This window comes from Thunnus thynnus, chromosome 16 (assembly GCF_963924715.1).
Source record: "Thunnus thynnus chromosome 16, fThuThy2.1, whole genome shotgun sequence".
NCBI classification, from domain to species: Eukaryota; Metazoa; Chordata; class Actinopteri; order Scombriformes; family Scombridae; genus Thunnus; species Thunnus thynnus.
Window position 1 is genome coordinate 24,124,430 of NC_089532.1, and position 14,599 is coordinate 24,139,028.

Consider the following 14,599-nt stretch of genomic DNA (forward strand, 5'->3'; position numbering starts at 1 on the left):
TGTTCTAGTCAAACCTTTAAAGCTGCTATTATCAATATTTTTATGTAAACAATCGATCAAATGACTAATAATGCTTGTGGTGACAAACTTACAGAGAATTATCACCTGAGGCTGCAGTTCCCATCATTGTTCTGTTTTTACAGCCCACAACTTTGTTGTTTTGGTTCAGTCTCACTGCTCTCATCAGCAGTGTTTCCAGTAACTGTTTACAATGAAAAAGCTCTTTTAAACCCACTGCACACTACCTAACCAGGATCAAAAAAAGTTAGCAAATAGCTGTTGAACATAGTGGACCATTTAGCCATTAAAGAGCCAGATATTTCCCTCAGGAGTTGGTGAGGATAAACAGACAAAACAAAATCTAAATATAGTGACTATTGTACTTGAATGGCTCAGTGATGGGAATCCAAATGAATGCTAATGTCCCTCCATATCTGGGATGGATATGTAAATAAGCAATTGTTTGCTAACATGTTCATCACAACTCATATGGTGTTCATATGTCAGTGTTTTGTTTACGGCTTCTTCAGCTGCCCCCATGTTGTCATCTGTTAATGCAAGTTGAAAGATGAACTTTGACTGTTCAAGTTAATTACAGATCGTGATGTTCAGATAGTCTTTTTTTTAGTTGTTCTTCATTAATGTATGCTCCTGACAAGACTGTCAGTTATGTAAATCGCCTCATTGCATCATACATGCTTGAGTCACAGGAAAGATGGGTGACATGAGGTTGCTAAACTTGAGTTTACAATTAGCCACCATAAGTCACCAGGACATGTGTGATTGGTTGAGTTTTTCTCCTCTGCAGTGGGCAGCGATGCAGAAGAAACTTCACCACCTGGAGGTGCAGCTGAATAATGAGAAACAGGTCAAAGATGATGTAGAGCACAAATACAGGTACAGAAGCTGTAGAAAGATTATGTTTTGTCTCTTTGCACCACTAACAATTGTGCATGGTGACCCTGAATGTCAAAGTTCTCATAAATGTTGACCTCTTTTCTCTCTGCAGAGCTGCCACTGGTCGCCTAGACAAAATCTCCAAAGAACTTGAGGAAGAGGTGGGTCAATCACTCTGAATCTACTGTGGAGACATTTACAGCACAGACAGCGGTTAATGTCGGAGGTCACTTGAATATTTCTGGCTTCTTCCGTTATAATATTTGCTGGTGCAACGACCCACATTCCCCTCCGGGACTGAAGTTCCATCCTTTTCATTCATTTTCATGGCTTTTCCCACCATCTGTATTTAAGTCAATAATGACTCCTCACTATTCATTTGACCACGTGTCGGTTGAATGCCAATCTGTCGTATCCAGCGAAGTTCACCTGGTTTGCCAAATTCTAACAACCACAATAAAATGTCTGTAGGGATTGGATTTGTATTAAGACCCAATTTGATTCTCTGGAACCATTACCCATAAAGCGACTTATGAAATCACAGCACTGTGAAAGCAGCCGTATAGAACATGTTGAACAAAGTATTAATTGATTGATTTTAGGTGAGCAGCAGGAAGAATCTGGAGTCAAGCATGAGGCAGCTGGAGAGGGAGAAGGCCCTGCTGCAGCACAAGAGCCTGGAGAGCCACCGCAAGGCGGAGAGTGAGGCCGACAGGAAGCGCTGCCTGGAGAATGAAGGTGACACACAGACTCACAATCCAAGACTTTACGGTTATTAATGTGAAGAAGAAAAAAATAATTTGAAAGGCAATAATCAATTGAGCATGGTCAAAGAATATTAAGACAAGATGTCATGTATTAATATGACACAATCACCCTGGTGCATAATAAAACTTCTTTATAGCTTCCTGTATAAATTTACTTGAACTTTCTTGTTTCCTTGTTAATTGGGACTTGGGAGAGTTTTGATAGATGTTTACAGACTGATAAAGTGGATAACACTGCCATCACCTGGACAGAGGGACTTTTTTTAACAGTGTGCAAACATTATTATTAATTAAGGATTAATACCTGACTATTTACAAGTAAAAAAATTCCTATAAGAAGAGAATTTTAACTTTGTGTGCATCTTTTCTATTTTCTACTGCTGGAAATTTGGGATGAACAATTAATACGTCTTGCCTGCTGTAGAGCACACGTAAAAAACTTCATTGAAAGAATAACTATTTTTAAACTCTAAAGTAATAAGTTAATTGAAAAACAATTACTAATAATATATTGCTCGGTGTCCTACTGTGTTGTGCAGTCAACAGCCTTCGAGACCAGCTGGACGACATGAAAAGAAGAAACCAGAATTCACACATTTCCAATGAGAAGAACATTCACCTTCAGAAACAGGTCAGTCAGACAGTGTTTTATTTTGTCTTTGGGGCCTGAATTAGTAGAGCTAACAGGACTTGATGTTTCAATCCCTGTGGTAAGTCTGCACTGTTGATGTTGGCAGTGGGATTGGAGTGGTGAAAGGGAGGGTAGGTACGTCATTGGGGTCATCAGATGGGCACCTTCCTTCTTTGACGTTTCATTGATAAGCCCACGACATCTCCAGAGGGCTCAACGGTGATACCTGGCATCCCAGCTACACCCCCCTCAGCTCCATACCCTCCTGCCTTCATCTTGCAGCCCAGTTGTTGTCTTTCCTTTTAATCCAAAGCCAATTACTGTTTTTTCTGCTAAATTTGACAAGGACATGATTGCTGCTCCGAGGAAGCGAGCCCTCACCCCCATTTTCTTCAACAGACAGGTCGTAGATGTAGCAACAAATCCCCTGCATCCCACTTCTACAAGGAAAATCATGGTCTTCCAGCCATTCTGGCAGGTTCATTTGCCAGTTCAGAGTACTTGGTCTGTTTCCTCTCATAAGCTTCTTGAACACCATCTTCTCATCGTACTACCTATTCCACCACATATGCCAGCTTGACTGTTGTGGACCACAGGACCATATCTGGCCAGAGTGTTGTAGCCACAATGTCTGGGGGAAACACAAGCTTTTTTTCCCAAGTCCACGTCCATTTTCCAATCCCGAGCAGTCTGCAGAATGCTTGCATCCTTTTGATGTTATATGGAGCTCTGGAGGTTGGCCGGATGGTACAAATGGTGTGAAGTGGACATTTCCTGCCGATGTTTGTGGGAAAGCATTTGTGGTGGTTCGCCTCTGTTCAAGATTGATGCCAGCTGTCGGAGAACTCGGTTATTCCGCCAAGTGTAACGCCCTTGGGTGAGGCTCATAGTGCTTCCTGTTAAAAAGTGCCTTAGCGATGCAGGTGCTTGACAAAAGGAGCAAGCGGGGTCTTCTCCCAACCGCTACTTCAGGTTCTGGGGTGTGGGTAGAAGGTCATAAGTGGCTTAGAGAAGTTTTATTTCAAAAAAGAGCTGCCTTCAGTTTAAAAGTATGAAAATTATTCTCAGAGGAAAGTAAACAAATGAAAGTCATAAGCTATTAATTTAGCTATTTTATTTATGAACTTATTTTTGAGTTATACACACATATAAGGTATATATAATGTATGTGCACTGTGATAATTCTTTCATTCATGGTCAAAGTGCAAGTTGTCTTGTGCTTGGCTTGTCTACAGCACAGTGTCATGTGTTCGAGTCAGTTTATTGCACTCTGTCAAAGACAAAACCATCAAGACTAAGTGCACATGTAAAGGGTTTTGTAAAACCACAGTTGTTGTCTCTGTTAGCTGGAAGAAGCCAACACGTTGCTGCGGGCCGAGTCGGAGGCGGCGACGAGGCTCCGTAAAACCCAGACGGAGAGCAGCAAGCAGCTGCAGCAGCTGGAGGCCAATGTGCGCGAGCTGCAGGACAAATGTTGTCTGCTGGAGCGCAGCAAGCTGAGCCTGGAGAAGGAATGCATCAGTCTGCAGGCGGCACTGGAGACAGAGCGGAGGGAGCACAGCCAGGGCTCAGAGACCATCAGCGACCTGATGGGTGAGTGGCATTAACACTGTATATGACACAGGATTTGGATTAGAGCTAGACAGCTACATTGTCCAATATTAGATTATCGCAGGTATACTGGCATCAGCACATATGTCAGCTGATAAGTGATAAGAAAATGCAGTACAGAAATGTCTGAGGTGTCTCCATTAGTTTATATATGTAGTATTAGTTTGTCCATCAGAGAGAATTGAAAATTGTTTATTTTTTCAGTTGTAACTTGTCCCTCTCAGTACATAGTTTTGTCGGGACCGGGGCTAAATTGTAATTGAAAAGTATTGGCCGGGCTCCTATCTGGAAAGACTTGAACTTGTTTGTACAGAAACAGAAAAATAAAAAAAAAATATTGTACTACAGATACTTTCCCAGAGTTTTAAGATAATTTATAATATTTTCCCAAATGAAATTCTTATCCTTGTCATCTTACAAAATTATATTTGTTGCTGTAAAAAGGAGATATGCACATTCATACTGCAGATATTCAGGCACCAGACTCCAGCTGGTTGATTCATGCTTGACTCTTACTGACCTCTACAGACACACACTGCATTCCTTTTACTGTGTTTCTCTCATATTCGCCTACATCTCATACTTCCCCCTAAACACTGGCTGAACAAACCCACATAACAGAAGTGCTTATACATGCGCTCCTCCCAAACACCTGCGAGTAATAAACACAGCAAACCATAAAGGGGAAGACAGATCATCTATATCTGAATCTGTATACATATTCACCCAGAAAAAACAAAACCAAATAGTGGCATGACTGCAGCGTTATAGGATGAATATCAACAACCACTTCAGTGTCTGAAATCCTCCCTGAAGGAGTTTGTGATGTAGTTACCTGTATTTTTATGAGGTGTAAATTCTATTACATGCTTTGGATGAAAATGTGGTATCTCAGCCACTCGTTTTCCTTCTGTCAGCTTTCCATACCAGATTTACGAGTGCAGCTATGTGGGCCAGAGCAGTGTGCCACACGAATACTGAGGGCACCAAAGAGCCTTTCAAGTCCTTCCGAGAATCCATTTAGCAAGCAGCACACTGTTTGTGCGTGAGGGAGAGATGATCTGAATTATTTTGTTGAGCTTTTCTGTAAACACGTTTGTCTGGAGGCGCAGTGCAGAGCCACAGTGGCCATTATATAAACAAGAACAAATACATCAGATGTTTTGAGATACAAGGCTGACGCTCCCTTTGTTACACAGGTTCTACTAACCTGAGTATAAAGAGTGAATATGAAATATTCATACTTATGCCAGACCTCAAACAAAACAACACGTGTTTGCTCTAGTGCAGCTGGTCAATGTGCAACAGTAGCAGACTGTGCTGGTCATCTCCCAGCATGCATTTGTGGGACTGTAAAAGGGAGTATGTTTACATCAAGGCTAACAATTCAACCATAATCTGATTAAGGCAGTACTTGAGCAATTTAAACTGTCATATAAAAGCTTTTATCTGATTGTGTTAATTGAGGTGAGGTCACGATCAGAGTAAACGTGCAGTAGCACAGTTAACACGCCCAGGTTTCTGCTCACTCTCTACGTTTATTTAAAGATATAGACCCCTTAGTCAGATTTCTTTCTGCTTTTTCAAACAACATTTAGAAATCAAACCAGGATATTGAGGAAATAGTCAAAATGTTGCCTTAAGCTGATTACATGTTTGAATATAAACAAACTTATTGTGGCACATGGCATCGCTGAAAAAAAAAAACCCCACTAACACCTGGAAGTTGGCCACTACTGCCCAAGTCTTTCTGACGTCAGATCAATTAATACATACAACAAAGAGAAGGACAAGAAATTGAAAACTCCTGAGCTGCTTGCTGAGCCTCTGGGTGTGTGGGATCATGTGTGAGCAGAAAGTGTGTGTGTGTGTTGTAGGTTATCCAGTATGCATGTGTTCGGGGTGTTTGTAATTTTCTTTCTGAAACAAACTTCTCGGCTCTGTCTCGCAGGACGAATCTCTGGTCTGGAGGAGGAGGCACGTAAGCAGAGACAAGTCCTGTCTAAAGCGGAGACTGAGAAGAGACAGCTTCAGGAGAAACTCACTGACCTGGAGAAGGTAAACTACATCATCAGACTACAAACTGATTTAAAACTCTTAAGGTCCATATTCTGTTCTTTTGGCCTTGGAATGCTTTTCCTGTGAGTCTTGTGTTTCCAGATGTGCCGTTTAGTTTCACTGTGTGTATCTAAACACCTCTGGCCTTGTTTTGTCTGTGCAGGAGAAGAGCAACAAGGAGATTGATTTGACCTACAAGCTGAAGGTGCTGCAGCAGGAGCTGGAACAGGAAGAGACCTCTCACAAGACCACCAGGGCAATGCTGGCAGACAAGAGCAAGATCAAAGTAACCATCGAGGGTGCCAAGTCAGAGTCCATGAAGGGTAAGACATCACTCCTTTCTTTTTAGGAAGTTGTTTTCTTACGTACTTCATTGTTTACTCGTTCTACTTTGTACCAACAGAAATGAGATCTTGAAGAACTCACGCAGCATCCAAAATTTCTTGAACGTTGTATGAAGTTTGAATGTGTTGCAGACTGATTTATGTTTTGTTATCCTCTCTTTCACACCCATTCAGAGATGGAGCAGAAGCTGGCGGAGGAGCGAGCAGCCAAACTGCGGCTGGAGAACAGAATACTGGAGCTGGAGAAGCACAGCAGCATGATGGACTGTGACTATAAACAGGCTCTGCAGAAACTGGACGAGCTGCGCAGACACAAGGACCGCCTCACCGAGGAGGTGACTGATTTTATATTATGATCTGTGCAGGAGAACAGCGATGTGTGTGTTTAGATATTAAATGCCACCAACAGAAACAAATCTTCCGCTTATTTACCACACACTGTCAAGTCTGAGCTGTACAGAAATACTTTAGTAATTCAGTAGAAGTTTATAAAAACAGGAAGCTCAGACAAAACACTAACAAAAGCAAATTCCACATTATAAACAATGAAATCACATCCAGTCCTAATTTATCTGCTCCTCTGTTCCTTTCAGGTGAAGAACCTGACGCTGAAGATCGAGCAGGAAACCCAGAAGCGTAACCTGACTCAGAACGACCTGAAGGCCCAAAACCAACAACTCAGCTCTCTGCGAACGTCCGAGAAGCAGCTCAGACAGGAAATGAATCACCTGCTGGACATCAAACGCAGCTTGGAGAAACAGAACCAAGAGCTGCGCAAGTCAGTTTACACTTTATTTGACTCTTTTTCAGCACTCATATCTACTCTAGGCTTCACATTTTGACATGAAGAAGATGAGGAGTAATGGAAACTAACTTTTGATTTTTGTCTACAGAGAAAGACAAGACACAGACGGACAAATGAAGGAATTACAAGATCAGTTAGAGGCCGAACAGTATTTCTCTGTGAGTCTATGCTCTGCTCTGTAATAGACTGTAGATATGAAATGACTAAGCTCAGTACATCATTACAGACGGTTGACCCGTTTCCTGTGTTTTCCAGACGCTGTATAAGACACAGGTTCGTGAACTTAAGGAGGAGTGTGAGGAGAGGAACAAACTCTACAAAGACGTGCAGCAGTCCCTGCAGGATCAACAGGAAGAGAGGTGCTTTGTCTGTTTAAGAATAATATTTCAAACATCAAAATAAGGAATTAGGGGTCAGTTAATTTACATGTGTGAATGAAACATTATTACGCGTTTGTGGGCGATTATTGCTCAACCCCTCATGTTGTTTTCTTCTTTTTCTCAGGGATTCTTTGGCAGCTCAGCTTGAGATCACCCTGACTAAGGCTGACTCAGAGCAGCTGGCGCGCTCTATTGCAGAGGAGCAGTACTCGGACCTGGAGAAGGAGAAAATAATGAAGGAGCTGGAGCTGAAGGAGATGATGGCCCGTCACCGTCAGGAACTGGCTGAGAAGGACATCACCATCAGTTCGGTGAGAGGCGAAATACATTTTTGTGTTCAGGTGTACATGATAGGTAGAAGTGGCAGATAGTACCCACAGTTGCTCATAATATAGTGATGTTTTTTCTTGTGGCTTACAGCTGGAGGAAGCCAACAGGACCCTGACCAGCGATGTCGCCAATCTGGCCAATGAGAAGGAGGAGCTGAATAATAAACTGAAGGAGGCAGTAGAGGGTAATTCAAATGCTTGGAATTTAAACACACAGTTTTATCAAAAGCAAAATATTGTTGCCAGCGTTGACATTTATGATTTTCTTTGTTTTTTTGTCTTTTTCAGAAACAGAGAAGTCAAAGGATTGGGAGCAGCATATCAACCAGATGAAGCAGACATTTGATAAGCAGCTGCAGTCAGAGAGGACACTGAAAACTCAGGTATGTGTTTATAAAAGAGACAACTACCACAAACAAATGCTTAATTAACAAGAACAGTTAATAAAGATCAAACCATCTGGATCTGGGTCCATCTACAGGCCGTGAATAAGCTGGCAGAGATCATGAACAGGAAGGTGGATCGCGGTGGAGGCAGTCGCCGTGGTAACGACACAGACATACGGCGAAAGGACAAGGAGAACAGGAAGCTGCAGGCGGAGCTCAGGTCGGAGAAGGAGAAGCTCAACAGCACCATCATCAAATACCAGAGAGAGATCAACGAAATGCAGGCGGTCAGTAGAACAGTCGCACGCTGTTTGATCTTCATTTAAACAGCGTTCTCTGACTTTCATTATTTCTGATGTCTGCCCGCACCCACTGAAATCTCTCTGTAATTAGGGGCTAAAAATGCTATAAAATTCTTGCTCAGCTTGAGTCGGTAAACTGTTTTAAAGACGCAGTTAAAATATCTCTTATGTCATCTGCACAAACGAGCAAGATTATGGACGAGCATGTGCAACATCTTCCCACACTCTCCAGTGTATTTGACTGGACTTGTTTTCCTGCTGTTTCTAATTTGTAGCAATTGGCAGATGAGAGCCAGATGCGTATCGAGCTGCAGATGGCCCTGGACAGTAAGGACAGCGACATCGAGCAGCTGAGGAACCTCCTGCAGTCGCTCAGCGTGCAATCCATGGACTCCGCCAGCGTCAGCAGCGGGCCAGAGTTTGACGCCGATGATGCGTACGCAGGTAAGAACTCAACCATCGAGTGTCTCAGATGTCTTAGCCAACTTCACATTTACAGAACAGACTTCCTGTCTTTTAGGCTTTGACAGAAATGTGTATTTTACATGATAGTAAAAAGTATCAATATTTTTAAGTTATTCAATTCAGTTCATCTTTATTGTCAAACAAAAAATAGTCTTGGCATTCAAAAACAGTGCAACTTAAGTATAAAATAAACTTAATGTTATGTGTAAGTATGTTACACAGAGTAATAAAAAAACAGGCAGCTACCCTGTGTTTTAACTGGATTGAAAATTAATTTTATGGTAATAATGACATAATCATAATGCTTACATACATTAATTTACACCTCTCTCTCTCTCTCTCTGTCTTTCTCTCCCACTCAGAAATGAGGCTCGAGGGGTGGCTCTCCCTCCCTGTAAGAAACAACACCAAGAAGTTCGGATGGGAGAAAAAGGTAAAGAGAGTGAAACTGATGTGATGCTGTTATAATGTCTCCTCGCAACATGTTTCCTTACCGTGTCTGTTCTGTCTGCTGTAGTATGTTGTAGTGAGCAGCAAAAAGATTCTCTTCTACAACAGCGAGCAAGACAGAGAGCAGTCCATTCCCTACATGGTGCTTGATATAGAGTGAGTACAACCAGAATAATACCTGAAGCAGCATTTGTTGTTGAACTGAGATGCAGCATTACATATTACTACAGATGAATTGTTGTGATGATATCTTTTTTTTTCCACACAGTAAACTCTTCCATGTGAGGCCTGTCACTCAAACGGATGTGTACCGAGCTGACTCCAAAGAGATTCCCAGGATATTCCAGGTCTGTCTCAGCACCGCTTTTCTGTTATTGAACTTCTGAATTGTTGTGTGATGTCCTAAATTTGAATTTCTTGATGGTATAAATAGTTTGTGATTTCACTTTAAAAACCTTCATCTTCTGTCAACGCTCCAGATTCTTTATGCCAATGAAGGCGAGAGCAAAAAGGAGCCAGAGTTTCCTGTGGAGCCGCTGGCCATCGGGGAGAAGTCTAGCTACATCTGCCATAAAGGACACGAGTTCATCCACACGCTGTATCACTTCCCCACCAACTGTGAGGCGTGCACCAAGCCGCTGTGGAACATGTTCAAGCCGCCGCCAGCTCTGGAGTGTCGGCGCTGCCACATCAAGTGCCACAAGGACCATATGGACAAGAAGGAGGAGATCATCGCTCCCTGTAAAGGTAAAAGGCTTGTTTAGTCAATGCATGACTTCAGCGGGGGGACTGTTTGAGTGCAGTTTAAGGTTTAAAAGACATTTTTTTTTTGTAAGTACGAGTGTTGACAATCTTCTCCCACACCTCCAGTGAACTACGACGTGTCTACAGCCAAGAACCTGCTGCTGCTGGCCGCGTCCCAGGAGGAGCAGCAGAAGTGGGTCAGCCGACTGGTCAAGAAGATTCCCAAGAAGCCTCCGCCGCCAGAGCACTTTGCGCGCTCCTCGCCACGCGCCTCCATGAAGGTCCAGCCCAGCCAATCTATGAGGAGACCCAGTCGACAGCTCCCCACCAGCAAGAGCAGGTAGCAAAGCAGACAGGTTACATCTCCAAAAAAAAAAACAACTGCCTCACTTTTTAAATAATTGACGCTCTTAAGATGATTTCTGTTTAATACTGGGTTGTCCATGAGGTCTCCAGTGAGGAAAATAATGGGTTGTGAGTTCACTGTTGAGAAAGCAGCCTGGTTGTTGGCACAGTGTATGGAGCCAGTGCTGGCTTGTGTAAGAGGTCTGTGCTGGTTTGCTGACAGCTGACCTGAAATGATGTAATGTGACACGATCAAATGCACAATTATTTATCATGATTACTGTTGTTATTCCTGGATTCCTATGATGATGAGATGTGTCCCATGGTCTAAATGTTGTTTCCAAAGCTTTTCCTCTCTGACAGGTCAGAACATGAAAGTACTTTGACCTGCAGTGCATCCAGAATTACCACATTTAACAAAAGCAGTGTTGATGTTTGTAGACACTAGCCTAGGCGACAACTAATCGTGTTAAATTGTGTTGTTTTTTTGTGCTTTGAGTTTCTCTTGTAAGGGAGTATAAAGACTGTCCTTACATCTGGAATTCACTGCAGCTTTGGTGTGAGGTGTTTTTGTGAGAATGTCATATGCGTGATAAGCCTGCAGAACATTTTTTTTTCATTTTCCTCTCTGGTCACGTTGTGTCTCACAACGTGCCTCGTGTAACACCACAGAACTAAAGAGTTCTGTATCCAGTCATTCACCTGATACACTCCCAGTTAATTTATATGTGTGAGACCTGTTTGTTTATAATTGTTACCTGGCCATCAAACTTAATCTCCCCTTTCAGATTGATGGACTTTGGTCTTCAGGACTGGCACTGGGCGTTGGATGATATCGATGATGATTGTTCCTCTATTCATTTCTGATGACCTCATATGGTAACACTGTGTGCAGTGTGTGCTGTGCAATGTAATGGTTTCTGTGGCAGTGCTACACCATTTCCAAAAGACCTTTTTTGAAAAATGAGGGTTTTTCAAAAGAGAAATACACCCCAGAGACCAAATTTGTGCACTGATGAAAGACATCTGATATGTTGATATTTCTAAAGCGGCACAGGATAAAAGGTGCTGTTTCTCTGGTCACATCATCCTGTTGACTACTTTAAAAATGTCTCACCCATCGTGACCTGGCGTCCTCTGACCTCAGCCCTCGCAGGTCAAATGGCTTCAAAATCAGGCGAGAAGAATCCAACAGTGGACTCTGGTACAAATGACGACTTCTACGATCTTGTGCTTCCTTTGCCCAGACTGTTCCCTGTGAACGACTGAAGTCCTGAATGTGTGTATGTCGGTTTAAGACCAAAAAGTGTGTTCTTGCACTGAATGCGGGGACACAGTCCTGGTTGTTAGTTTGTGGTGGCGGACAATGCGCACATATGTTGGACCTGATGCATGTGCTTGTTTGGGGTTCTTGAATTTGGTTGCTCACCTTTATATTTAGGTTCACTTCACCACAGGGTGTTTGAAATGGAAACAGACACGTGGATCATTGTCCTCTTGGTTAAAATGGGACTTATTCACTATTATATAATATTTTTTTTTATTATATCACGTTGTTCTCTTGCAAGTCACAACCTCTTCTTTGTTTTTAAATTCTGTTCTTTTAGCCTTTTTTCCCAATAAAATAAGAAAAGGTAATACAAAATGTAAAATTTTCTCTATATCTGTGATTTTAGCCCATCACAGATATATTCTGCATACATTTTGACCAATAAGTAACAAAAAAATTGCAGTATACAGAGATAGGTTTGCAGTAATTAAGAAACAGTAGTTTGTCCAACAGAGGGCACTAGAAAAATTACTTACTACATATCTAGGTCACAATTCTTTAAAAAACAAATAAATTTAATGAATGTTTGTATATTAACACATTTATCTGCCTTTTTATTTAATTTTTTTTAGGCCAGATGTCAGTATTGGCCTCAAAATTCCATCTATTTAACATCCTGGAAGGAAAAAAAACTTTTACCTTTTACTGAACTGCAGTTTCTCACATCAGATTCTGCGCACTACTCCCATTGGTATCTACAAAAAACAGGATTCCTTGGTATTATTTCAACCATAAAATCTTACTGGCAGGTGTGTAGAGTTGTGACTAAAACCAAAGAATCCCAGGACTCTTTGGTTGGTGTGATTTCAATCGTTTGATGACACGATGTATAGAATAAGCCTTTCAACCCTCTGCTGAGACTAACCTTGCATCTGTTTGTCTCTCTCCCTCTAGTTAACCTTGCTTTGGGAGTGTGGTGCGTCTTGAAGGTGGCAGAGTGTGTTTCATCCTAAATCGAAGACTATATATGAAGCTCCGTTTGCAGATCGGCACACTGAACTCCACTCCACTCTTCCACAACCCCACCCTGTCCTGCTTCAGCCCGTGAGAGTTACAAAAAGTCTGTTTTTCCTCTTTTGTTCAAGTTCTTTCCCAGCCACTTGAAGCGGTAACGACGATCAAACTCACCTCAACACCTGTGATCTTTTCAGCAAGCTGGACGGCTTGTGAGCATATTAGCTGAAGAAGTCTTCTCTCGAGCCCTCGACTAGAGCAATTATGTGTCTCTGAGGGGGCCGGAGTAGCTCGTTCAGCTCCCACAGAACAGAAGAGAGCTCTTATAAAGCCCTACCAGGGCCGGCAAGAAGGGGATACACTTACCTCACCACTTCTCACCAGGACACTGTCTGATTGAAGGACCCAGCAAGAAAACGCTCAACTCCTCATCATCACCTTTGGGGATTCTTGTGGCCAAATGAATAAAAAGACGTTCTTGTGTTAAATGATTGTGAATAATATGAAGGGTTTAGCGGGGAACACTACACTCAGAAGACGGTAAATTCTGTAATTTGTTGGCTGGACACAACTGAGGCTGTTGAACTTTATCCCCGACACAGCATCTGTACTTACGCATATTCTTTCACATACTGATTGTAGCTTCTTGCTTCCCACGATTCTGCTTTCAGGTGCATGTCCACACGGGTCACAGAAACTTGAATAAGGTACTTAAGCAAGCGAGCTGTGACTTCTCGGAAAGTCAACAAAGCGGGGGGGGGGGGGGGAGCGGGGGGGATGGAGTGTCAGATTCCTCCAGGATTTGAGCAAATAATTCCTCGAATGCCTCTTATTCAGATTTCTGACTCAGGCACGCTCTGAATCATCGGCCTGCCGTTGTTTGACTACAGTTAACGTAAAGCGAACAGATTCCCACTCTGAATGGCAATAGATGAAGGGCCAGACATGAGATCCTCACAATCCCGTAATCTTACAAACCTGCACTGTCAGTTATGAGGGTTAATGTTTACTGAATTCAAGGGATGCACCGTTAAATGCTTTTCTGATCCGAGCTCGGCTCCTTTTTGTTGTTTTTGAATGTACATCTGGGCTTTACCAGAGACGACACACAGGCATTGTATTACTTGTATCCAAATATACTTGACTGAAGCTGAAGCCCCCCTTTTTTATCACAAACTACTCTGAGTGAACTTGCATGTGTTTGCCTTTTTTAGGCCTCACACACTTGAATGCTGTCACCCCCGGGCCTCCAACCTATCAAGAAATGTAGTTTTTAAAAATCATTCAAATGAGGGGAATTTACCAATAAGAAGCAGAAAACAATGAAGGTATGCAGTCATATCCAAATCAACATACTGAGCAGCACTATTCCATTGAAAGTTTTTCTAAAAGTGTTTGTCCTGATATTTTTGTATTAAAAGTAACCAAACTCTGAGTTTGGGCACATTGTTGTGTGTATGTGGCTTATATAGCAGATGGAGAGTAACTGTGTGTATGTGTCTGTGTGTGTATGTATGTGTGTGTGCGTGTGTGTGTGTACCGAGTGCTCTCCTTTAACCAAGAAGCATGTTTTATACATATAAATATACACAGTATATATTTTACATGCCATACAGCGCACATTATATTATTTATACAGCTGTGTCCACTTTGTATTTAAGGGCTCTACATCCAGATTGCATGTTTGCTACCAAACTGCTCTATAATAATTACCACTTCAACAATAAAGACATGGATGTGCCTTTTGGTTTTGTTATTATTTTTTTTTGTCTTTTAATTAACGTGGAAGTGATGATGTCAC

The 14,599-nt window shown here is 42.1% G+C and overlaps 1 protein-coding gene across 2 annotated transcripts in view; it reads left to right on the forward strand.

Annotated features, from left to right (window-relative positions):
- The window catches only part of rock2a (rho-associated, coiled-coil containing protein kinase 2a), a 34,914-nt gene extending 20,369 nt beyond the window's left edge, over positions 1 to 14,545 (forward strand). The window contains exons 11-33 of one of the 2 annotated variants that reach the window (XM_067613253.1): positions 809 to 897; positions 1,010 to 1,058; positions 1,500 to 1,635; positions 2,204 to 2,295; positions 3,642 to 3,888; positions 5,858 to 5,964; positions 6,128 to 6,287; positions 6,483 to 6,643; positions 6,902 to 7,086; positions 7,202 to 7,271; positions 7,369 to 7,472; positions 7,618 to 7,804; positions 7,914 to 8,007; positions 8,111 to 8,205; positions 8,304 to 8,495; positions 8,786 to 8,954; positions 9,338 to 9,408; positions 9,493 to 9,581; positions 9,694 to 9,772; positions 9,905 to 10,172; positions 10,296 to 10,509; positions 11,662 to 11,793; positions 12,739 to 14,545. In XM_067613253.1, the coding sequence (XP_067469354.1) occupies positions 809 to 897; positions 1,010 to 1,058; positions 1,500 to 1,635; positions 2,204 to 2,295; positions 3,642 to 3,888; positions 5,858 to 5,964; positions 6,128 to 6,287; positions 6,483 to 6,643; positions 6,902 to 7,086; positions 7,202 to 7,271; positions 7,369 to 7,472; positions 7,618 to 7,804; positions 7,914 to 8,007; positions 8,111 to 8,205; positions 8,304 to 8,495; positions 8,786 to 8,954; positions 9,338 to 9,408; positions 9,493 to 9,581; positions 9,694 to 9,772; positions 9,905 to 10,172; positions 10,296 to 10,509; positions 11,662 to 11,728 (2,925 nt within the window). In that variant the 3' untranslated portion in view covers positions 11,729 to 11,793; positions 12,739 to 14,545. The remainder of the gene's footprint in view (positions 1 to 808; positions 898 to 1,009; positions 1,059 to 1,499; positions 1,636 to 2,203; positions 2,296 to 3,641; positions 3,889 to 5,857; positions 5,965 to 6,127; positions 6,288 to 6,482; positions 6,644 to 6,901; positions 7,087 to 7,201; positions 7,272 to 7,368; positions 7,473 to 7,617; positions 7,805 to 7,913; positions 8,008 to 8,110; positions 8,206 to 8,303; positions 8,496 to 8,785; positions 8,955 to 9,337; positions 9,409 to 9,492; positions 9,582 to 9,693; positions 9,773 to 9,904; positions 10,173 to 10,295; positions 10,510 to 11,661; positions 11,794 to 12,738) is intronic. The other variant, XM_067613254.1, reaches the window with a different exon arrangement.
- The last annotated feature ends 54 nt before the right edge of the window (positions 14,546 to 14,599 follow it).